The following is a 23,456-nucleotide window of genomic DNA, read 5'->3' on the forward strand; positions in this document are numbered from 1 at the left end:
CATCTTCTCATCCTGGATGGGGTTAAGATGTCTGGCGATCAATGGCTCAACCACATGCGGGTCACCCAAGCCGAAAGCCGCCATGTCTTCTGTAACCCCAAGAAGGCTGCCAGTCCTCAGAGATCCAAAGGCGGCCCAAGTTGTCATTGTCACCGGAAGCGGACGGTTTGTCGGCGAACAGTGTATTGCCCCCGAAGATGTCTCCTAGGAGGTCTCCAGTTGCACTTCAACTCCACCGAGTCCCTCATCCGAAAGGAAGAGGTCAGCACACTGGGTCGCAGCAAAATTAAGATGGCATCGCAGAAGCTTTTAGGCAGCAAAAGGCAAGGGCTGCAATTCTCTGGGGTTTGCAAAGCTTCCTTTGCATGCTTGAGACCAAATCAGACCACAAAGAACCTTAGCGGCCAGGCAGGCCTGTGGTGGACAGCCGTGGAAAAAGGGGACAGGTGAGAAAATTCGCAAGCAGGGGTGGCTTGATGATGCCAAACAAAACACAGCTAATCTGGCTGAATAAACGACAAAGGCTGATCTGACGATATGTCCTCCTGAAGACTCACAGTCAGCAGTGAAAATTTCAACCAAACGGTGTCCATGCAGAGATCGCAGGAAGCAAATGTCAACTGGGGAACAGCATTGCGTGCAGGCCTTACATGCCATTAGGTAAGAGGGTGGGACCTTACCTGGCATTAGCTACGCACTTCTCTCGGTCTACCCAGAATCAGTGCAATTAGATGCTTCTGCAGAGGTCAGGTACGGATGCCCTTCCAATAGTTGGACTTCGAACACAAGATGATGAAAGAGAACTTGCTGAAGAGAAAATGTAGGTGACAGACAGGGTTGTATAAAGTGTTGCAGTGTACCACATACCCTACAATGTGATTTGCATATTATGTATTCATATAGCGGCAATGAACATCTCATATGGCAATAAATATTCTCAAATAACTTAACATAAAAGCATAATGACAAGAATAAACGGGCAAGGAAGCAGGTTTGACATGCAAATTGTATTATCATTACCAGAAAAACAGCAATATTAGGGAAATAAACTCTGCGCCAAACACGCCGTTAACCGCACTAACATTAAGTCTAAATTTGATCAATAACAGTGGAACAAATTAACTTTTTTTATTAAAATAATAACAATCTCCTCTTTTACTCTTTGCCTATGTTTGTGTATGAAGTTGGATATACATTGAGCAGTTAGTGATTATTACCAAGTGAGTAATTTCTGGGAAAACCTCTTATTCATGTGACCTCCAGGTGGCGCTAAACACGCAATCAAAATAAAATATAAGATCCTAGAGGCCAACCATTCACACTTTCCTGATAAAAGGACAAATATTGGTGCAGGTGTATAAAAAAGTGTAACACTTCATTATTACACACACACACACAGCTGTTTTTCCAAATAAATACAAAACTTCAAAAACAAAAAGGCAAAGAAAACAATGACTGTCAGATTCCGTTTAGCATGTTTCAAATCTCCTCAAAACAGCCATTGTGGATTGACTCATTAACACATTCTCGGTTTGTGGTGTGTATTGTAGTAAATGAATTAATCCCGAGTGCCTGTTTTTAGGAGATGGGATTCTGCCAGCCACTGTTTTCTTGCCTTTTTGTAATGATCACTGCTCAATGTATAGATGGTTTCAGCAGTAACAACATAAACAAACGGCTTTTGTGGAACAAATGTAAGTTCCGGTAAATTCTGTAAATAATCAATAACAACAGAGTTCTTTTAGTAATTTATTTCTGATAACAAGCAAAGTAAACAACAAGTATATTACCTTATAGTTCAAATCATAGCTTAAACTACACTGAGCTAATGTTACGGTGTAAAATGTGTACTATATAATGCAGGGCTAGTCAACTGGCGGCCCACGGGCCAAATGTGGCCATCCAATCATCTTTATCCAGCCCATAAATCGAAAGGAGAGTCGGAAAGGGGCTGCGGGGGGTGCCAACCATCTGTGGGTGCATACTTTTCGAATGCATTTAAAAAAAGTTAACTTGTTCAACTACATAAGATGTGTTTACAAGATGTGTTTTTTAACATGATATTTACTGAGTGGTATTAAGTCTGCACCAAGATTCTCAAGCTAGTCAGCAAATACATCTGGAAAAGTTTACTAGGAATTTCTGGATCTCCAAACATAGCTGTTTCATGTCATTTATTTACGTTACATGCCTTTCAATTTTTGTAACCCCCTGATATTACAATAGCAGACAGTAACACTTTATTTAGTGACTACTGACTAGTAACGACATCTCAGTTATCTTTAGAAAATTGACTATATTCTGGATTAAAAACACTGCTATCTGCAGTTTGTACCAATCATAAAGAGACATCTGTAACATTCTCTTTTTTAGATAGGACAGCATTGGACAAACACACACAAACAGATGGGGTCTGTTTGATCTATAGGCCTGTGATTATTAATTCACTGAATGAAACAGATGAAAATGAAGCGTTTTATCATGATGTTCTCAGGGTCTCTCGCGCTCTTTGTCTCAGATAAATACACCTGCACTTCACAGAAGCAGGTGTGTGCGCGTGTGTGGCTTTGTTACTGTCCAGGAATTGAATGAAGCGTTTTATAACCACTGCATGTATGTGAATATTCATAAATCAATCGCCTGTCTGAGGTGAACGAAAGCCTCAGAGTTTAATACAGTGCGTTTACTGAATTAAAGAAAGCATTGACATCATTGGGAGTCTTAAAGAGTTGAATTAGACGTTTGGGGTGAAGAGAGATTTTTACTCCAGCATTATCGATCACATTTATACGGTCAAACCTGCACAATTTTATGATCTAAGAATTAAAGGGCAACTTATTTCTGTGCCACCACAAATCACAAACTGTAGCAAAAAAAGTAGATCAAGAGACAACACTTGAGTTATTTTAGAGACGTCATTATCACCCAAAAAGCCCATCCAATCTTCTGAGTTTAAAGGGGACATATCATGAAAATCTGAATATTTCCATGTTTAAGTGCAATAATTGGGTCCACAATGCTTATCAACCTACAAAATGCAAGAAAGATCAACCCAGTAACTTAGTTTTGGCAAACCACTCTCTGCAAGCATGTGGAAGAAATAGGCCATTGAAATGTGGCTCCCCCTGTGATGTCAGAAGGGGACACTGCAAAAATGACAATTTTGTCTTATTTTTAGATATTTCTACTAAAAACCTTTTAAATCGAGATGTATTTTCTTGATCAGCAAATGGCCGAAGAAAATAAGTCTAGTTTTTAGACGAAACGTATCAAATTTAAGCAAATTTGTGCTTAAATCAAGCAAAAAAAAATCTGCCATTGGACTAATACAAGAAAAATTCAGCAAAAATGACTTAAGTAAATTTAAGAAAAAAATTCTTATTCCATTGGCAGATTTTTTTTGCTCGTTTTAAGCACAAATTCACATACATTTTGTATGTTTTAACCTAACTAGACTTATTTTCTTAGGTCATTTACTCATCTAGAAAATGCATCTTGATTTAAGAATTTTTAGATATTTCTACTAAAAACAAGACAAAAATACTAAGTAAGAAAGTCATGTTTTCTCTTATTATATTTATTATATTATTTTTATCTTATTATAATTATTGGTTGATTCAGAAATTAACATCTATCATATAAAATCACATAATTTATTCTCTAAAATGTTAAGTAAAGGTAAACTGAAAAGAAACAAGTTTGAGTAAATAGTTTATTAAAGTTTATGACTAGAATGACAAACAGTGATGTGGTAGAAATGTTTGTACATTCAACAGATAAATCAGCTCTAACCCTTAAATACTCACAATCCTTAAAGCCAAAATGATACAGAGGAACAATCCAGAAGAAAAACAGCTACATGAATCAAACTCCAAGAACATTCAAGCCAGTCATGAAGAAATATGTATAAAAATATGGACATACAGATTATTTTCTGTCATTTTTAAGTGCTTTGATAGACATCACAGACTACAAAATGTAGTTTGCAAGTCCAACTTTCAGGGACAGGATTTAAGTTTCAATACTTTAAGTGAGAAACGTGCAGCATTTCATGTGCTCTCAGTTCTTTTCTCTTAGTTACTTGAGCACTACGTTGAAAAATAACAAAAAGGGGACGTGAATCCCATTTCTAACAATCCAGGACTGGAATGTCGGTGCTTCTGAAGCAACTGATGGCAAATACATGATCTAACCTATTAAATATAGAAAAATAGACTTCGACAACCATAATAAGTAAATGAGCTCATGTTATACAGCAGTCCTGTGCGTCTAAAGGCCAAAGCTGAAGAATCAAGCATCATGCAGCCGACTACATCAGTTTATACGAGTTTATGTAAATATGTGTGTTACGTCAAAGTGCAGAAAAACATCAGTCCCAGCCCTCCACTAAACGTGCATTACGGGCTAAAACGTCAAAGAGCACCACGAGTGATCAGGTGTGTGCGTATAACTTTGTACATGTGAATCACAGACACTCATTGGTGCGTTTCTGACTTTGTCGATGGATGCGAGCAGAGTAACCCCGCTGTCTAACAGGCTGTCAATCACCAGCTCCTCACCTCACCATTGGTCTCTTTGAATCTAATGAAGCTCCGCCTCTGAAGGGCCATCATCGTGTCTCATTCATTTTGGCCTAGACTTCACCCATCACTAAATTCCTTCTGGACTCTTCCGTCACGAGCAGGAACGGATCCGGATGGTTTCTGAAGGGATGAGGACACAGGAAAACTACAGAGACACGAGAGGCTCCAGAGATCAGAGCGGCATCACATTAATCTGATGCGTTTGTGGATGACCTGAGAAAGATTACTAAAAGACTCGATGTTCATAAGCTGAGAGGAGAGGGAAGATACCCAGTTTTAACTAGTTTCAACTAGTAACTGACAGCCTGATAAACGAGCAGGGTTTAACCTCAGCAGCCTGCTTGAGTGATGTCACCACCTGAGCTTTTGGTCACCTCCATAGTGGTGAAGATCTGGAGAAAGAAAAGGCGCAAGAAAACGTTGTGTGGTTAATACAATGCTTCACAATAGGGAGAAGGAACAACAAAGTTATATAGATATTATAATCCTGTAATTAATAATTTTATCAATAAAACTCATCTTTAAGCATCAAAACTGCTTATGTGAAAGTTTTTCTTCATGCATTAAAATAACTTGGAATGTTTATTTCGTTTTTGCCCATTTAGTCCACAATTTTTGTATGCATTTTTTTTTATTCATCACCCTACAAATTTGTCATGCATGCACACAAACAAACACAGAAAATTTAACCTGATCCGAGTATTTTTTTATAACAGACAAAAGTTTCGGAGGCAGTGTGTAAACATGATTGACACAACACAAGGTCGTATTTATTTTTGAATGAGCTTAAATTTCAGATGAATATTTAAGACCCAGGGTGCAAAGACCTTTACTTTACACCCAGACCTTATTAACGTGGATCTATGAATATGCAAATTATGGGCGTCTCACATGGTACGCAGTAAGAGTGAGTGTTGTGGAAGCGAACCGCCTCTGCTCCATCTCTAATTTAAAACAACAGAGACTTGAGACTGCTGCGCCCTATCTTAAAGGCACACTAGTCATGTATGTACTATATACACACGTACATAGATGCCACATTCGCAGTTTCAGACACATAGCTGATAAGGAGAGTTAAAGCATATTAAAAACACCACCGAGAGATAAGCAACAATAAAAACTTGATTTTCATGACAGTGGCACTTTAGAGTTGCCATGAAACGGAAGTAGCTATTGTCTTATTTCCTCCGTGGTGACATATATCTGAGTAAAACTCACAAATAAGTCATTTGTAAAAAAAATATTTATAAAACGGGCAGTTCTGGTTCTTCATTCTGATTGGTTGAAACGCGTTCTAAGCCATGATAAAATACACTGGTAACCTCATGGTTCAGACCACATTACATAAGTATCACTGTGCCACTGTTGCTGCGTACTGATTTATGAAAATAAACACCACAGTCTATAATCATATTTTTTATTTGTCTACAATTGCACAATTAATGGCGATATCCAGATAAATGTCAATAAATATTGTTGAGTCATCTCGTCGATAAAGAGAAAACGTTGTCTGGGGAATTTATAACTCAAGTTCAGACGTCCGCTATTATCCACTGGGTGGCGATCTTACCCAACTTAAACACTGACGCATTCACTCAACACTGAAAATGTTTTCATCAGGCTCTGAATCTGATCTCTTACAAAAGTTCTTCACAAAAATGGATTTATCTCCGCTTTTAGCTAAAAAATTTGGGAGGTGATAAGAGAACAATGAAGGTAGGATGAATGAAAGTTTTTTTGTTTGTTTTTGTTTTAAAGCGGATGGTCTGTTCTTTCATTTGATATTTTATGTTTATTTAGAGAAGATCATTTTTCTGCAAGGCATTAAACTAAAACTGGGTGGCAACTTAAAAAAAAAAAAACGCTGACGGGGAAAGAGTTCAGCATGCTTCCAAACATATTTGATCATCACTTCAACAGCACAATATATATGTTAATGTATAAATTAGATAAATGGTGATTTATAAAATAAACACCACAGTCTTAAATCATATTTTCATTGTGTCTTTGCTGTGTCTGTGTTGGTTGGGAACTGCGCTCTGTTTCAGTCACACTTGATTCTGAGGAACTACTTTGTTTGGCGGAAGACTAATATTTGTAGGGATGGGCACGAGTACTCGATTGCTCGAGTACTCGAACGTGGCATCGATGATCGATCACGAAAACGATGATCATGTGGGTTTATTTATTTATTTATTGTGGATATGGCGGCATTTGGATGTCTGGTTAGCATTACAAGCGCATGTGGTAGTAAAGACTGGGTCTGGAGATGCGTGTTTGACGTCGTGTCAAGCTACGCAGACCGACGTATGACATCAGTAACATTACCATGCGTGATTCAAAAACAAACAGATAATTCCGCGCGACCGCACAACAGAAACCCGCCGATCCGCGCAATGCGCGGCAGCCCGCCAGCCCGCCGATCCCGTGAAGACAGCCACAACTCACATCACTGAGGCACTATGGTTTAAAAGGATGTCGTGATTTTCGGAAATACAGTCAGTCAGGTGCAAAATGTACAGCGCCGTCAAAAGTTCAATGGATTATCATCTCATATTTAAACATCAAATGTCAAGAGATACCAGAGAGCCATACAGCATTACCATTACATCTTGACTGAGGTAAGAGGACGACACGACACAGCTAAACGCGCATGATAGCAAAATACTTAAAGCTGCTTAATGTTATGAAGCTTGAACTTTGACTGGACGTGTTTAAAAGTGCGCTGTTTTTGATGCACATCCACAAAGGGAGTTAAACTTTCTTTTTTTTTAGATAACTTAGTTGAAACCTTAGTTGAAGTCTTGCATTTTATGCAGATAGATGCACGTTGTATATTTATGTTGTATAAAGGCTTAATATTATGCAGAGTGCGTCAAATAGAAAGGGCTTCGGTTTGTGTTTATTAACCCTTTAGTTTCACTTCATCACGCAGCTTTTCCTGTTAGAGGTTTCTGTTAAAAACATTTAATTCATTAATAATCTAGTTTGTTTTCATTGTTCTGTCGTAGTTTCTTCAAAATTAAGTTTTATTTGAGTTTTTTAATCAAAATATTTTCATTTTCACCATGACGTGTACGCCCCGCCCCTTTGATTGCCCCGCCCCCAGTTAATCGAGTACTCGTTCTTCAGACCTATGGATTAATCGAAATGAAAAAATGACATAAATGCACATCCCTAAATATTTGTACTAATTTAATTACAACTTATTTGTGTTTTATTTGATAAAATCCCGCTAACGTTATGCATATGAAGTAACGGTTTTATAAACGCAATAAACCCCTTGAAGCGTTGGGTTACCAGTGCATTTTATAACAGCTAAGGGGGTTTAGGCACTCCGCTTCGCGTCGTGCCTAACAACGCCCCTTAGCTGTTATAAAATGCACTGGTAACCCACTGCTTCTCGGGGTTTATTGCTTTAATATACCACAGGGCTCAACATAAAGGACTGCCTGGGAGGAACGTGAGAGACGTTCGGGCCAGTAAAAAGTATTGTTAAGTATATTTAACAATATATTTTCATCAAAGTATATCATTTAACATCTTTGAAGCAGATATTTACTTGGGTAAAACATGACGAAAGAAACAATGCAATATTTTGCAAAAATACCTAATTTTGAGCAAAAAGCTGAGAAAATTTCGTTTTTGTTAAAGATTTGGTTAGAGATCAGATTTAAAGCGATGATCAAAACAGACACAGTTTTTACTGTTTGCCCTAAGGGGATGCTTAAAGAGTTAAGGATGTTGATTTTTAAGTGATGGTTGAATATTAAAGTAGTGATTGTTGAAGGGAGCGCACCTCAGCACAGGTGGGATGAATGCCGATGGTGTTGTCTAGTTGATCTTTGGTGATCCCACATTTCATGGCAGCACCGAAGCCCTGCGTGACTTCTCCAGCGTTAGGACCCAAATAATGAAAGCCAATCACACGATCCTGAAACCAGGAATTAACACCGGATTAACACACATTTTCTGAAGTTACATGTGTTTAAGATTATAAAGATGCTTTTCAACAAATCAAAACAGATCTAAAATGTTCTGCTATTAATGGTTTTCTACATCAAATCATCCTATAAAGAACTTTCAGTGATAAAACTATAATCCTGATATCTTTAATATTGACAGAGTAAGATCATGAAATCAATGCGAAATCAAATCTTATCATTAGATTATAAGACTTTAAACAGGATTACACAGACAGGATCACATCAGTCACACATGGTCTTATTGAAGACATAAACACTGATTCAAATAATAATAATAAGAATAATAATAATAATAATGTTATTTTGAAAAAAGCAATAATCCCCAGTGTATATATTAACTCAAAACTAAAAGAACATTGGCAAAACTCTTTTGAAAGCAGGGTTAAAGTGGACGGATGTTTGTCTTACATTGTCGAGTTTATTGCAGATGATCTTGGCGTAGCACTTGTTGTTGTCCCGGCCAGGAACCGTGAACTCCAGCGGCCAGAACAAACTGTGATAGACCTACAGATACAAAACCAGCGTCATTAAAACTCCCTTATTATCATTATCACTATTAATATTTCCAGTCTGATGACGCACCTCAAGGTTCTCCTGCCCGTAGATCTCCACAGCTTTCTCCTCAGGATAACCACAGCTGCCGTACTCCATAGGAGTGAAGACGGTAGTAGGGACGTTCACATAGTCACACTGTCATTGGATAAAAACAGATCAGTAATCGCATGAGCTGACACAGTTTCTGTCTAACGCTTTTTAAAGACCATGACAGACCTTTAGCGAGGATCCAGCGAAGAGGCGGCGAGCCAGGAGTTTTCCCGCCTGGATGGCAACAGGCGTCAGCTCCCACTTTCCCTCCAGAATGTCTCCAATGGCGTAGATATGAGGAACATTCGTCTGTTCTTCATCGTTGACTGGAATCTTCCCGTTTCTGAGTGGAGAACAGAGAAGTGGATTATTCAGACCGGTGGAGCTGGACACCAGTTTTATTAAAACATCTACTGTCCCAGTAACAACACAGAGGAAAATATAAAGGGTCACACAAAGTCAAAGTAAAATTACACATAATAAACAGAAAATCCTGGTGGCGACGGAGAGAGTGACGATGCAACAATATTGGTTCCGAAAAAAGGCAAGGAAATAAGTTACCTCTGGCCGTTTTTTCATCGGAAGGCTGCAGCCCCCCTAGGTCGCATATGCAAGCTGCATACGTCATCGAGCCTGGTTTAACTGTTTAATTGTATTATGTTTAACAGCCAACAAATTTTATGTTACCCATCTTCTAAAATAAGGAAGAGAGACTTTGAAGACACTTTATTATAACTAAAAGTCCGGTGCAGCACATTTTTGTTACTTGAGTGCAATAAATGTTATTTTGTTGAAAATATGAGAATCTTTTAAGAGAATCGGGATCTCAATTCTCATGGAGAAAAATCGTGATTCACATTTTAGCCAAACCGTGCAGCCCTATGTGCATGCGTCCATGTGTTTTTAAGACCTTTTATCTTTCATGACAAAAACAGGATGTATTTTCTTAGGGTGTGACGAGACACCCCGCAAGACAAAACAAGAGATTGGGTTCATAAGAAAGAGACTAGACAAGACTTTTACCACTTTGTTAATAATTATGAGACAGTTTTTCCCCTTGAGACTTCAGGATGATTTTTTAAGAAATCCTTAATAAGAAAAAAAAGAATAGAATATAGCCTTGAATTTAACTTAATTTTATGGTTTTCATTAGGGCTGGGTATCGATTCAGATGTTCCAGATCGATTCGATTTCGATTCACAAGCTATCAAATCGATTCGATTCCGATTCTCGATTAAATTTTTGATTCCAGTTCTCAGGTAGGTTTTTATACTCGATTCTCGATTCAACTCAATGAATATAGATTTAATACACATACTATATTAATAAAAAAGAACAGTGAACAGCAGTTTACAAGTGGGTAATTAATAAAAAGAAATTAAAAGCCACAACAGGTCTTGCTTGCGAAATCTAAAATGCTTCCATTCCTCCGGTCAATGTTTGCAGAAATAAATATGAAAAAAAAAAATCGATTCTGCTCTTTGAGAATCGATTTTTAATCGACCACGTTTAAAAAAAAAAAAAAAAAACGATTAATCGAAAAATCGATTTTTTTGCCCAGCCCTAGTTTTCATTAACAATTTTTTGGCAATTAATGATGATGACGTAATCTAGTATTTTGGTAATAAAAATAGACATAAGTGGGCAAAAGAATTTACAATGACAATAATGATGAAAGAATAATAATTGGTTTAAATAAATGATCCAAACCAAATAACAAAATATTAAAATATATACTGGTGGTTTCCGAGGACTAGTTCTTATTTATACCTTACAAAATACATTACTGGTGTGCATCTAGACACAAAACAATTACATTGTTATATTTTAGAAATAATTAAATTGAGGAGACACGTCACGTCTAATGCACACGATACACAAGCAACAGGCAATTATTTAAGACCTAGATCAGCAAATGTAAGACTTTTTTTCATTTTAAGACCCCACAGAAACCCTGTTAAAGGACCCACCCAAAAATGACACATTTTTGCTCACATCTACAAAGTGTCAATTTTAACATGTAATAAATTATCTGTATGGTTTTTGAGCCAAAACTTCACAAAATGTACTCTGGGGACTTTAGGATTTGACATCTTAAAGTCTTGTGAAATGTCCCCTTTAAGTCTGTTTTTATTGCTATCATTTCACTTGAACAGAAGCCCAGACAAAGATTTTTAGCTAGATTTTGACCAGGTTTGAAAAAGCTTTCATGCTCAAAAAATGACCTGAAGTCTGCTGTCAAACACACTTTAGTTCAGATGTTAAATATCTCAGCGCAGCAGCAATGACACTCAACTCAAGTTATTGAGAAAGATCGACATCTTCAGTACAGATACACAATGAGCTTGCATACGCCTACATATAAACTACATGATTCAAAGACTCGAGTCATTCAGATGAATCAGTCAGGAGGTGATTCACTCATGGGTGAAATATAAGAGAGTCATGCATGTATGTATGTGTGTATAGAGGTCATTATAAATCATATGACTGTTTGAATCATTCTCTAATGATGAAACAAGTCTCTAATCTCTAATGTATGGACACACACACACACACACCTTTATAAGTGTATATATTCTCACATCCCAGCCCTGTAACACAGTGAACTGTATAAACACAAGATTTGTCTTCAGTTCAAGTGTTGTTGTTTTAGTAAGAAAACTGCTGATTCACCGTGATACTTTACAATCCCTGCCCTCCCTCAGGCTGTCCACACCCACTCTTGTGTTACCATGACAACAAAGGTCTTTGTGAATGAATGCAGGAAGGAGTCATGGTTGAAATATGTTGCAAGGAAGGAGTAGACATACTTAGTGTTGACTTTAACTCCAACTTTATCCAGTCCAATGTTACCCGTACAGGCATCACGACCGACTGCGATCAACACCTGAGAGAGAGAGAGAGACTGTGTTAAACAAACACTCATGTTCCAGTTTAAGATCAGTTACATTATTTTGTAGATTTATGGTTATGCAATGTAAAAGGTCATGGGTTTGAACCCAGAGGCTGATAATAATGTATAACTTGTACTGCACTATAAGTGGCTTTCAATAAAAGCGTCTGCCAAATGGCATAATGTAAACTCTACTGAGAGCGTTTGTGGTGTAATGAAGATTACCACAGAAAATAACTTTAACTAATAGACCATTTGCGTGTTTGCAAACACGGTTTCACTGTTTTTCAGCCACCACATTGAGCACACAGCTTGCAGTGACGTAACTGTGACGTCTACTCGTAAAAGGTCTATAAAATAAATGACTTAAGTGACACACAATAATAAAAAATAATAGAGCCGGACAAGAAAAATATAAAATACACTTTTACATACGCCGATTATGCGTGGGCTCATGTAAACATAAACGTTTTTTTAGGAGGGAAGCCCACAAACGGCGCAAGCAAAAACTGATCGGCACAGGTAGTTTTGTGCTCATTACCCTGATTTCGCATTGCATGCAAACACCTTAACCAACTTTCCGGCAGTTTTATCCGTGTGCACATGCCTCCACTTGTGAAAGAGAAATGTCACATGTGGAAATAAGTGCAAAGTAACGCATTAAAGTCTGTGCTCGACACAAACAGTGGGAGAAAATAATGCTCATGTTACATGTACAGGTTTTGTAGACATGAGACAAGGTTCCCACACCTTAGTTAACTTCAAATTCAAGGACTTTTCAAGGACTTTCCAGGTGCAATACCCACAAATTCAAGGACTAAATGTGGGGACACATTTTAAGTGAGAGCAAGGTTACATTGTGTTACCTTTTGAGATACATTGTTACAGTTCCCTTTTGAGGGAACTCGCGCTGCGTCACTGCGGTGACACTTTGGGAACGCCTCCAAGGTTAAGTGCGTCTGAATGTGTATATCAAATTCAACCAATGGTGAGGCTTAACGACAAAGACAGGGTGATGCGAGAGTCAGCAAGTATATCACTATCTGAAATATTGCCAAAGACGGCGTTACAGGGACGCAGGAAGTATGGCAAGGGAGACGCAGCTTCTCGTTCCCTTCTCAGGGAACAACAGTTACATACGTAACCCGAGACGTTTTCATGTGTCAAACACAACTATGCAAAAAAAGCATTTTAGTATGAATCAACATTCGCATACAGAAGATATAAGCATTTAAAGCGAACAGTTTAGGACGTGTGCTTAAAAAGTCTAGAATTTTTATGATATTATCCTACACTACACAGGGAATAATATGGATTTTTTTTCCAGAAAACTTCTTGCATAAAATAGATTCAAGCACTTTCTATGACCTGTATCTATGTATGTTTATTTTCAAAAACTTCCCAGGGCCTTGAATTTTTTTCGCCAAGAGTCACAAACTTTCAAGGATTTCAAGGACCCGTGGGAACACTCATTTTGCATTGCATGCAAACACCTTAACCGGCTTTCCCACAGTTTTATTCATGTTGTGCATGTTATGAAAGATAAACGTCACACGTGAAAGTAAGTGCAAAGAAATGTATAAAAGTCTGCGCTCGACTCAAACAATGGGCGAAAATAAAAGCTTACGTTATATGTACAGGTTCTGCAGACATGAGAAAAAACTACAATCAGCTTAAGAGAGATTTCCCGCTAGCTTTTTAAACTAGCTTTGTACGAGAAACCTGACAATTCTTCAGATCCCATATGTAAATGCCATTGTCTGCATAGCCGGTTTATTGATTTGCATGTAAACAGGTTTCTATAAGCAGATTTTTGATAGTTAACCACTTATTCTGTGCATGTAAATGTCTTCATCCAAAGTTATGGCTTCTGATCCAAAACAATGCAGATGACTGCAATAACCAAATGGCGTCTGTTCCCAAAGGTTCCTTCTGACATGTAATCTCTATATTTTTATTGAAATATCAAATAAAACATAAATATATAAAAGATCAACTTTCTTTGCCTACGTAACGTTTCAGAGCGGTGTTGCTTATGTAAGTAGCAGACAGGCAAAGCAATGTAGTAAGTTTTCAAACTCACAGTGTTGTATTCTCCCTCGATGATTTCATCAGTCTCTGTAGATTTGGCCGTTACCTTCAGTCGGCCCGGTGTTCCAGCTTCAAGCTCCTCTATCTGAGAAACAATCACATCTGAGGTTTATCACAGTCTTGTTTTAACCATAGCTGCATCAGATAGCGGCTAATACTTTCAGATTCATGTCATAACAGCACACACACACACCTTGACAGGAACAAACTTCCTGAGGAATTTGACTCCGTGAGTCTCCATGTATTCACCCGCGCGATTGGCCATGTCCTGGTCGAACCCTCGTAACAGAATGGAGCGAACCATGATGGTGACGTCCAGGCCCAAACCAGCCAGAAAGCCACCGCACTCCAGAGAGACGTACGACGCTCCGATCAGTAAAGTCTTCCCGGGACAGTAGGGCAAGGAGAACAGGTCATCACTGCGGAAACACGAAAGAGAGAATGAATGAGGATACAACGAGGATATACTAATTAATAAATTATAATAAAATACAGATGAACTTTATTCCTCTTTTAAAATCAAGACAAATGTTTGTTTAAGCATCATAAAGACTGACGAAGACAAAAGTCAACATTGTGAAAACCACAGATGCTGTTCCTCTTCTGATAAATGACAAAGCCACACAAACGTTCAGAGTAAATTTAGTGCCACTTCTGGACAGTCACAGTGAGGTCTATCCGTTTTAAAGTGCCCTTAACTGGATAGTTCACCCAAAAATTAAGATTATCCCATGATTTACTCACCCGCAAGCCATCCTCCATTTTTATCATTATCTTTTTCAGACAAACACATTCTGAGTTATATTTGTTTTATAATGGTAGTAAATGGTGCTTTAGATTTGAAGGCCAAAAAGGTCCATCCACACAGCTCCAGGAGGTTAAAAAAGGCCTTCTGACTGCAATCGATGCAAATGTAGTAAAAATATCAAATCATAAGCACTATTTACTACCATTATAAAGCTTGGAAGAGCCAGGACACTTTCTAATATAACTTTGATTGTGTTTATCTGATTTTAGATAATCATATATGTCGAGTATGGCTTGCAGGTGAGTAAATCATGTGGTAAGTTTAATTTTTGGCTGAAATATCCCATTAACCTTAAGGCTTTTGAATAGAAGTAGCATGTTGAACCATCCATCACATGTATATTTTTGTCTCAAACAAAGTTAACCTGCTTTATTTGCTGTAATAATACAACAAAGCCTAGATCAAACACTAAAGTCTTATTTGTAAACCTATACAAACTAACTAAACCCTTGTTTGATGAGGGTGATTAATGATTGGAGTTGATATGTAAGGTTTGATCTGGTCTCTGGGGAGCGTTTATGAAGATCATCTCACCTGGTGATGCAGTACTCTTTATCTCCAGGGACGCCCAGGTAACGAGGTCTTTCTCCTGTCGCCACCACAAACTTAGCTGCCGTATAAAACATCTCTTTACCACGCTTGTTTGTCGCCTAATAAGAGTAAACAAAAGATTTGTTAAACTAACTCACAGCATCTGGACATTAATACAACTAATGACTTTAGAGTCATAAATTGCAGTGCATATTTAACCAATAAGACACGTGATGTTGTGCTATATGGTGAATCTAATCACAGCTGATGGTTAAAGACATTCAGCAATTACTATATTTACAACACAGCACAACAAATAAGACACTTGCTTTTTTAAATTAAAATATTAAACGTCATCCTTCTGGTAAAAGACGCTGACATATAAAAGAATCATTTATGGTTGATGTGTAGTGATGTCATCATAGCGCAGTAAGGGTACGGTCACACTAGACTTTTCCTTTCATTGACTTTCATTCATATGTATGTGAATGCTTCAGACCAGAAATGTGAAAAGTTCAAAGTTCGAGTTTGGTGAACTTTGACCTTCAAATTCGCAGCATGTGACAGCGTAAGACCAACAGATATTTAATACGTCAAAGCGTGACCTTTCTGGTAGGCAGGGTTCCCACACCTCGGTAAACTTCGTTCAAGGACTTTCCAGGTCCAATACCCTCAAATTCAAGCACTTAATGTAGGGACACATTTCAAGTGACAGCAAGATTACATTGTGTTACCTTGAAAGATAAATTGTAACAGTTTTCATGTGTCAAACAAATGCAAAAAAAGCATTTTGGTATTGAGCAAAATTTGAATCCAGGAGATAAAAGCATTTCAAACGAACAGTTTAGCACGTTCCCTAAAAAGTCTAGAGGATTTATTATGTCATCCTACACTACATAGGGAATAATATGGATTTTTTTCCAGAAAAATTGATATTTCTCACACAACATAGATTCCAGCACTTTCAATGACCTATATCTATTTATGTTCCTTTTAGAGTTGTAACGGTATACCGGTATACCTTGATATTAACTTTTACGATTATCATACCGTAAACATTTGTTTATACGCGGTTTTGAAAAATAAATAAAGCAGATCTCACCTGCGCTACTACGCACATGCAACTTCATTTTTCTAGTGACTGCTAGACTCCACTCGTTTATGTACAGCAGAGAAAATGTCAGAGACTACAAATTCTATCCTCTATCCCCCCAGAAAAAAAATGTTAAAATCTACAGTATGGGAATACTTTGGGAATACGTAAAACGAACGCGTGGTTACCCTTGAAGAAGAAGATCCAGTTTGCAAGAAATGTGGAAGAAGAGTGGCAGCAAAAAGAGGCACTGAAGCCCATTTAAGTGATTTATATTACAGATCAATTTAAGTTGATTATACTTAGGCCATATAATAAAAACTATCCATTTCACTCACTATATGAAAATCTGAACAAATTAATATATCCAGAGCAGCTCTGGGAGAATTTAAGAAGTATTTTAACATTTTATTAAAAATAATAAAATTAAAAGAATCAAAAAAGATTAGGAATCAAAGTTTACATTTTTTGAAAATGTATTTTTTCCCAAAAAAGTTATAATATAATATAATAAAAAAAATATAATAAACCATATGTTCAACCCAAATCCCCTATCTGTTTTTTATTAATGTAAGGTTCATTGTAGCTAATAATAATAATAATAATAATAACAATAATAATAAGTGTTTAATACCGGCAAACCATGAAAGTTTCTGAGATGATTATCATACCGTGGAAATCTCACACCGTTACAACCCTAGTTCCTTTTTAATAACTTTCCAGGGCCCAGATTCACAAACTTTTTCAGGATTTCAAGGACCTGTGGGAACCCTGGGTAGAGGAAATAACTAAAAATAACAGTAGGGCTGCAACTAAAGATTATTTTCATAGTCGATTAATCGGGCGATTATTCTTTCAATTAATCGGCTAATTTGAAAAAAGAATATTACTCAATTCGATTTTTCACTTATTATGGCTATAAGGCACTAATTTACGCATTTGGCAGATGCTTTTTTACAAGGTATACATTTTATCAGTATGCATTTCAAACATTATGATATAAAACTCAAATACACGCATTGTTACTGTAATAAAGAATCAGATTTCCCCCCTTACTTTAAAACAGATGTTTAGTTTGGAGTTCATTACTATTTTAAAGGTGACAGAGAATGAAAATAAGTTTTTTACCTTGTCTAAGTTGAATAACGGTAGTCTACCCTCATTCACGAATATACGAAAGTGCTAGACCTTCTGAACATCTCGGTTTCTTCTAAATTCCTCCTTTAGGAATGTTTGCCAGAAAATGGCCCAATCTGAACAACGGATACATATTACGTAAAATGCATCTCACTCCCCCCACTTTCATTTAATTCCCTCCCCTTCAAAATAATTTGCATACATCCGGCCTCTCGCCTCCAACAGGAAGTAAATTGCGCGAAGTCGTGTCCCGAGGTGTGCTCTTCTATCTGTAAGATTTTGGTCTGTCCATGTTCTGAAGATGGCGAATTTTACATTCTTTTAAAAGGCAGCAAAGGGAGCCAATCAGCATCAAATGCTTGCATTTCATAATGAGGTTGCCAGTTAAGCCACGAATGGACGCCAAACAGGTGCAAAACGAAGCGTTTAAAATCCCCCACCCTAATATAGCTTTCTGAGAGGTTTTTAGGAAGCTTCTAAAGCATTACAGACCCAACCAAAATGTTGTTGTCCACATGTCACATCACAGAACAAGGATAGATATCCCATTCAATCATTCTATGTCACATTTAAACAAAATACAACTCACTTATATTAAAGGACGAAATTAAACTTTTATTACCTAGCATTCATTTGCGCTTTTACTTCCGTCTTTGTAACAAAACCAGCCAAATGCCCATTCAGAATTACGGAAGTCCAAAAGCAATTCGTTGACAGAAATTGAACCGAAATCATATCCAGTTTCTGCAACCGGTTATAATCTGGATATGATGCTGGTCTAGTGTGACCCCAGTTTAAAGAGCTATAACTGTGTGTTAGTTATCAAAACTATCCACTTCATATCTACTGAAAAGTTATTTACTCATTTCTTATGTTATGAAAGTTTACTAACCATAAAAACAATGCCATCTCTTTTGTAATATTCAGTTTGTGTGTGTGCGTGTAGTTATATGAATATTAGATTTAGTGTTATTGAAACACACTTGCCTTGATCTTGTGTGGCTCCACAAACTCAGCAAACGCATTGACGTAATTGACGTTTTTGTCACGCAAGGCAACCCTGTAGCCCCAGTTCAATGAACCGATGTAGTTATTTACACCGGTTTTCATCGTCTCCCAGTTGTGGGTCACTTAAAAAGGAAAACACATAATGCATTAAAAGAAGCTGAAACCTCAGAGACCCCATAAAGCAAAAACATTGTGATCATTGGCTTGTGTGTGGGAGGAACGTTCTGCCTTTTTTATTCATCGTCTAATTCAGACAGGGATATCACAGTCTTACAATATTCACAAAAGAGTTTCATCACATGAAATCTTAAATTCCCACATTTCATCATCATCATTTGTCAGACTAATTTCCTCTTTTTAACACAAAGACTTCAGCTTAAAAATCACAACATTACAACACAACTGTAACCCTTTCATGAACACATACTGTCATAACTTAGTTTTTTTTAATCACAGTAACATTTAAAACCCAGTTATTATCAGCATGTAACATAAGACGGACAAGCACTGTGTCTCACCCTGTTCACTGAACTCCCAGCCGAACTTGCGTGCGTCTTGCATGGCTGTACCCAGCAGTGCCGTTTGATGCATGAGTTTCTTAGGTATACAGCCCACATTCACACACGTGCCACCCAGACCTACAAACACACAACCATACCTTTACAAGAATGCAAACATTTACACAATAATTGTATATATTTACATCAAAAACTCATTCTTTACCCCAGGTCGTGCCTTTCGGCGTCGGGACCACATAATCCAGAACCATGACCTTCTTCCCCAACGCCGCTGCTTGCTGTTTGGGTGAGAACAGAACACTATGTGCAAAAACTCATCTGATAATCTGATAAACGGCCTGGCTGCTATGTTGGTCTATGACTACATACATGAGCGGACCCCTCACCTTTGAGCACGCCAGGCCTCCAGAGCCGCCTCCAATGACGATGAGGTCATAGTCGTACACCTCGCTCCCTTCACCCAACAGCTGCTGCAGGACGCCATCTTTGTGAGCCTGTTACCATGACAACCAGACAATCATTAGCAATGGCACAGATAAGAGCCATTGTGAAGAGGCACTCGTGCATTATTCAGATCGATTAACCGAGGGAGGAAAAACAGCTTGCGGTTTAGATGAGGTCGAGAGTAAATCAGGACAGAACTTCAATGATTTTTTTTCTTTAACACATTTGAGGTCTTATTTGAAGTCTCTGGAGTGAATTGGGGTATTTTTTAACTTCTGCATTTTATCATGATGAATACGCATGCTGCGTAAAGAACACATTTGATTCAGACAACTGATGGATCATCTAAAGGTTTCTGCAAGACACAAAACCATCGACTTCAGACTTTGGCCACCATAAACCCACAGTGATGCAGATATACAGGTGCACACATTCATATGTTGATAGCTGAAACCCAGATGAAAGTCGGATCATGACCTCAACCATAAACATCAAATACTCCAGATTTAAAATACGGTACAACGTTGTCTGTGGAAAAACCTCGATTATGACCGGAAATTATTTCAGCTTGTCTTTTTTTAACATTTGAGCTTCAAAGTGGATCAGACATCGCTAAAACCATCTCTGTAGAAAGAAGCTCATGCAAGGGAGATGCCAGCAAATACAATCAGTAAATGTCTACCTTTAAAGTGTTGTCACAGCCGCCAATGTGTTTCTTATTGATGAAAACACTGGGGACAGTTTTCTGCCCGGTCATCTCATGCAGCAGGTCCTGGTAGTTGGATCCGTCCTCTGAAACACAGATCAGACATGATCGTTCATCACACAGCTCATCTTACACCATTACATCATCTGCTCTCCAGGATGAATAATCAAATCAGATGTGGATCAGGTCTGCCGCTGAAACTAACGATAATCAGTTTAACAGCTACGAGATATTTGTCATATAGTCATGATGGCTATAATGATAAAATTCACAGTAAAACAGAACGATCAGGGTCACGTTAGGGGTAAAGATAATGAATGTAAAGATGATTTGAGACATTAGTAACGCTGGAGTGACTCAGCAGGTCTCAATGCGTGCTTTGAACATTGCGCTGAACTCTGAAGTTAATGTTTAGAGACCACAGGACATCATTTCAGCACTGACTCAGCCAGGTGAGCAAAAAACCCCATGAACACGACATAATATCAATCAGTACACTAAGTAAAGTGGAAATACTCAAATCTTGTTTAACTGACTTTAGTTAACTTACACAACAGGAAGAACTACGCCTTTAAAATCTAGTCATGCAATAAAAAAGATAAACATTCATAGGTAAAACAACATTAATCAAAGTAAAACTCATGTAAAACTGCATACATTAAAACAATAGCTGTTGTAGCAATTAATAAAACAACATCAAGTTAAAAATAGTCCATATGTCTGTGTTCTTCATTTCTGTTTAAGATACGCCATGAAATATGCAAATGATTGACAGTTTCTGGGATCTTACCCATCAGGTCGAGCTCTATGGCGTTACATTTCACATTCAGCTCTTTGAAGAGTTCCTTCACCTGAAATGAAAGAAAACCATGTTAGGATTTTAGCCGAGTCACATTTAACAATAGGAAGATAACATAAACATGACGACAAACTTTTGTCCTTTATCATCTTATTCAAACATTACAAAAAACTCACTGTAACACAGAGAAGTAATAAATAGCTACTGATAGAGATGAGTAAAATATATCTGTGACAATTTAATGACTGATGTGTAAAAAATTGATATATAGACTTAATGCACACTTTTATTGACTTAAAATGAAAATAATCAATACTACAATTTTAGAAAAAAAAAACACACACCTTTTATTAGAAATGCACAGATATGAAAATTTTCACCGATACTGATAGCTGATTATTCTGACTGATATCGCCAGATACCGATAGTTTGGTGGGTAAACTTGCATTAACTTAACTCTGAAGATTACATTTTCTGAATGTTATTCATTCATAGAATGACCATTAATATTATTAAGCATTATAATATACACGTGATATTTCTTTACATTTTCTATACACAGAGCTCAAATTCAACGCATTTTCCTGATCTCTTTTAATAGACAGGATATATCCACCATGACTATCGGCTGTAAAAAAAATATAGCTTTTATTGTCTGATACGGATTATTGGCCGATATATTGGTGCATCTCTACCTTTTACCAAAACCTTACGATACAACTTCAGTCATTTTTCGATGAGAATAACTTTTAAATAGCAACATATAAAATCATAGATTTAATAATAATAATAATAATAATAATAATAAATTTTATTTTGAAAAACATGCTATAGGCAATATGTCCCAATAATCTAACTAGATAACAAACATCAGACTAAACAACCATATACACACATAACTATAAGAACATTCCCATAACTTTTGTCTAGGAAATGAAGCTACCACACCCAACATCTTAACCATCCTACATGACATTAAACACTTACTTAACGATTAACATATATGTAACTATAAAAAACAAAACAGGTTTCTAAGAGATATTTGGGTTAGAAATGTCTCGCCCAAGCCATGTGTGCTTGGACAACAAATACACACAGATCTGTTTCACTGTTTGTACTGAGAACATACCCAACATTGTTATTTTTATCAGGGTAATATTTCCTATCCCCTACGCACAACCCTAAACAGATTTAATGATAAAGCAGACTTAAAGGGACAGTTCACCTAAAAATGAAAAATCACGCACCTCATTCACTTACATAGGAGGAATAAAGAATACTATGGAAGTGAATGGGGCTCATGCTAGGTTTGGTTACAAACATTCCTCAAAATATCTTCTTTTGTGTTCATCAAAACAAAGAAATGTATACAGGTTTGTAACAACATGAGGGGGAGAAAATGACGACAGAATTCTCATTTTGGGGAGAACTATCCCTTTAAAATTAACCCATAAATAGCACCTACAATGTTCACACAGGTTAACTTAAGTTAATGTACACGTTTCATGTCACTGTCAAAATATGTGGCCCTGACAAATACACAAAGTTGTACACAAAGACTCAAAATAACTTAAGTTAGACATTTAAATGACGTTTAAAATGTCATCAAAATCTCCGAACCCTTACATACGTCATGAACACATTAATAAAGCTCAAGAAGTAACTTTTAACTTGAAATATCGTGAATTTCTCTCGAATGTTAACTCACCTTGAGACAGTACGGACAGTAGCTCTTACTGAACACGAGCACCTGATTAGAATCGATCAGATCTTTGATCCGTAATCTGATCTGCTCGCGACCAGTGTCATTCTCAACGGGCGGCATGGTGATCGATAACTGATCACTGATCGATATTCCGCGCTCTTACGCTTCCTGAGGCAATGGTTGTAAATAATACGAAACTCGATCTTAAAACAAATTCATGATCTGACTTAAAAACTGACGTGACAGATGAAAATATGACAACTTTATACACTACCAACAACCGGGTGAATGACGCTCCGCCTCGCGCGCGCCTCTTCTTACATAAGACCCCGTCAGCCTGACCTGCGTGCGCCTGACAGAAAAACTTCATTAACATATCATAAAAAAATAATCGAAATACTTTTTATTACTTCTAATACTTTGATAACATAATTTAAACTGCAAAGTAAACATTTAAATTATTTAAATGGCTTTTTGAGAAATTTTAAATCGTTCAAATGACCATTAGTTCATTTTTGTAAAACTTTAATAGTGATTCAAACTATTTAATTGTAAATTTATTCTAA

The 23,456-nt window shown here is 37.2% G+C and overlaps 1 protein-coding gene across 1 annotated transcript; it reads right to left on the reverse strand.

Annotated features, from left to right (window-relative positions):
* Positions 1-3,694: 3,694 nt before the first annotated feature.
* Positions 3,695-23,196, reverse strand: txnrd3 (thioredoxin reductase 3). Its single transcript, XM_065293895.2, has 16 exons — positions 22,894-23,196; positions 21,177-21,237; positions 20,363-20,472; positions 19,623-19,730; positions 19,442-19,514; positions 19,237-19,356; positions 18,698-18,840; positions 15,484-15,599; positions 14,335-14,560; positions 14,134-14,226; positions 11,968-12,044; positions 9,341-9,497; positions 9,152-9,259; positions 8,978-9,073; positions 8,383-8,517; positions 3,695-4,975 (listed from the first exon to the last, which is right to left on the reverse strand). Exons 1-16 carry the CDS (start codon positions 23,008-23,010, stop codon positions 4,913-4,915), a joined length of 1,803 nt encoding a protein of 600 aa, XP_065149967.1. The 5' UTR covers positions 23,011-23,196; the 3' UTR covers positions 3,695-4,912.
* Positions 23,197-23,456: the final 260 nt, after the last annotated feature.

The sequence above is a fragment of the Paramisgurnus dabryanus genome, chromosome 7 (assembly GCF_030506205.2).
Source record: "Paramisgurnus dabryanus chromosome 7, PD_genome_1.1, whole genome shotgun sequence".
Taxonomy (NCBI): domain Eukaryota; kingdom Metazoa; phylum Chordata; class Actinopteri; order Cypriniformes; family Cobitidae; genus Paramisgurnus; species Paramisgurnus dabryanus.

Coding starts and splice junctions, on each gene's coding strand:
- txnrd3 (XM_065293895.2), bottom strand. CDS start 23,010: ATGCCGCCCGTTGAGAATGACACTGGTCGCGAGCAGATCAGATTACGG. Junction 21,238..22,893: donor ACTGTCCGTACTGTCTCAAG/GTGAGTTAACAT, acceptor CTTTCATTTCAG/GTGAAGGAACTCTTCAAAGA. Junction 19,731..20,362: donor GCTGTGACAACACTTTAAAG/GTAGACATTTAC, acceptor TCATGGTAACAG/GCTCACAAAGATGGCGTCCT.